The sequence below is a fragment of the Eimeria mitis genome, genomic scaffold, assembly GCF_000499745.2.
Source record: "Eimeria mitis Houghton genomic scaffold, Emh_scaff6839, whole genome shotgun sequence".
Taxonomy (NCBI): Eukaryota; Apicomplexa; class Conoidasida; order Eucoccidiorida; family Eimeriidae; genus Eimeria; species Eimeria mitis.
In genome coordinates, this window is record NW_013574947.1 from 1 (window position 1) to 1031 (window position 1031).

General features: G+C 48.3%; 1 protein-coding gene across 1 annotated transcript in view; it reads left to right on the plus strand.

Annotated features, from left to right (window-relative positions):
• Window positions 1-102: 102 nt before the first annotated feature.
• Window positions 103-1031, plus strand: part of EMH_0089320 (uncharacterized protein) — a gene marked incomplete at both ends in the record, with an annotated part of 1249 nt that continues 320 nt past the window's right edge. The window contains 2 exons of the mRNA XM_013501410.1: window positions 103-114; window positions 929-1029. Coding sequence (XP_013356864.1) covers window positions 103-114; window positions 929-1029 — 113 coding nt within the window. The remainder of the gene's footprint in view (window positions 115-928; window positions 1030-1031) is intronic.

Here is a 1031-nt window from a genome sequence, read left to right on the forward strand (position 1 = left end):
GTTTAGGGTTTAGGGTTTAGGAAGTGTTGTGTGGGTTGAGCTGCCGCCGCGCATCCCCCAACAAACCCTAAACCCTAAACCCTAAACCCTGGAACCACTAACATGACGCATGCAGTAAACCCTAAACCCTAAACCCTCAACCCTAAACCCTAGACCCTAAACCCTAGACCGTAGGCGCTAAACCCTAAACCCTAAACCCTAGCCAGCAGCCTGCGGTCCTGATCGTCTCGTCGTTCTTACACTAGTGTGCTAAACCCTAAACCCTAAACCCTAAACCCTAAAATATATATGATAAAATAAATAAAAAAACAATAAAATAAAATAAAAATAAAGAAAGAGAGACGATATATAAATACACAACAAAACCCCCTGAGGCGGGAGGCCCCCCCCCAGCCAATCTACTAAACCCTAAACCCTAAACCCTAAACCCTAAACCCTAAACCCTAAACCCTAAACAAAACCCTTCTCCGATTGAATTCTTTATTTGATACAAATTGCGAGTATGTGTACTACCGATTGAAGCCAGAAGCTTAGGGTTTAGGGTTTGTGGTTTAGGGTTTAGGGTTTAGGGTTTAGGGTTTAGTAGTCGGCGGCAGCGAGCACATCCTCCTAAACCCTAAACCCTTATTTTATACAAAAAATAAAAAAAAGGGTTTAGGGTTAAACTACATTTTGCTTTTCTCATCTTCTCTGCAGCTGTCACCCTTCTCTAGGGTTTAGGGTTTAGGGTTTAGGGTTTAGGGTTTAGGGTTTAGGGTTTACGACTGCAGCAGCAGCATTTGACCCCACACAGGCCTGCTGTTGCTGCTGCTGCAACACAAATACCAACCAGCAGCAACAGCAGCAGCAGCAGCAGCAACAGTAGCAGCAGCAGCCGCAGCAGCAGCAGCAGCAGCAGCAGCAGCGCCGGCGCCTGCTTGCACGACAGGGGCCTCCAGCAGCAGCAGCTGCTGCTGCTGCTGCAGCAGCAGCGGTTGGTGCTGCTGCTGCTGAGCAGCAGCCGCTGCTACACCGGAAGCAGAAGCAGCAGC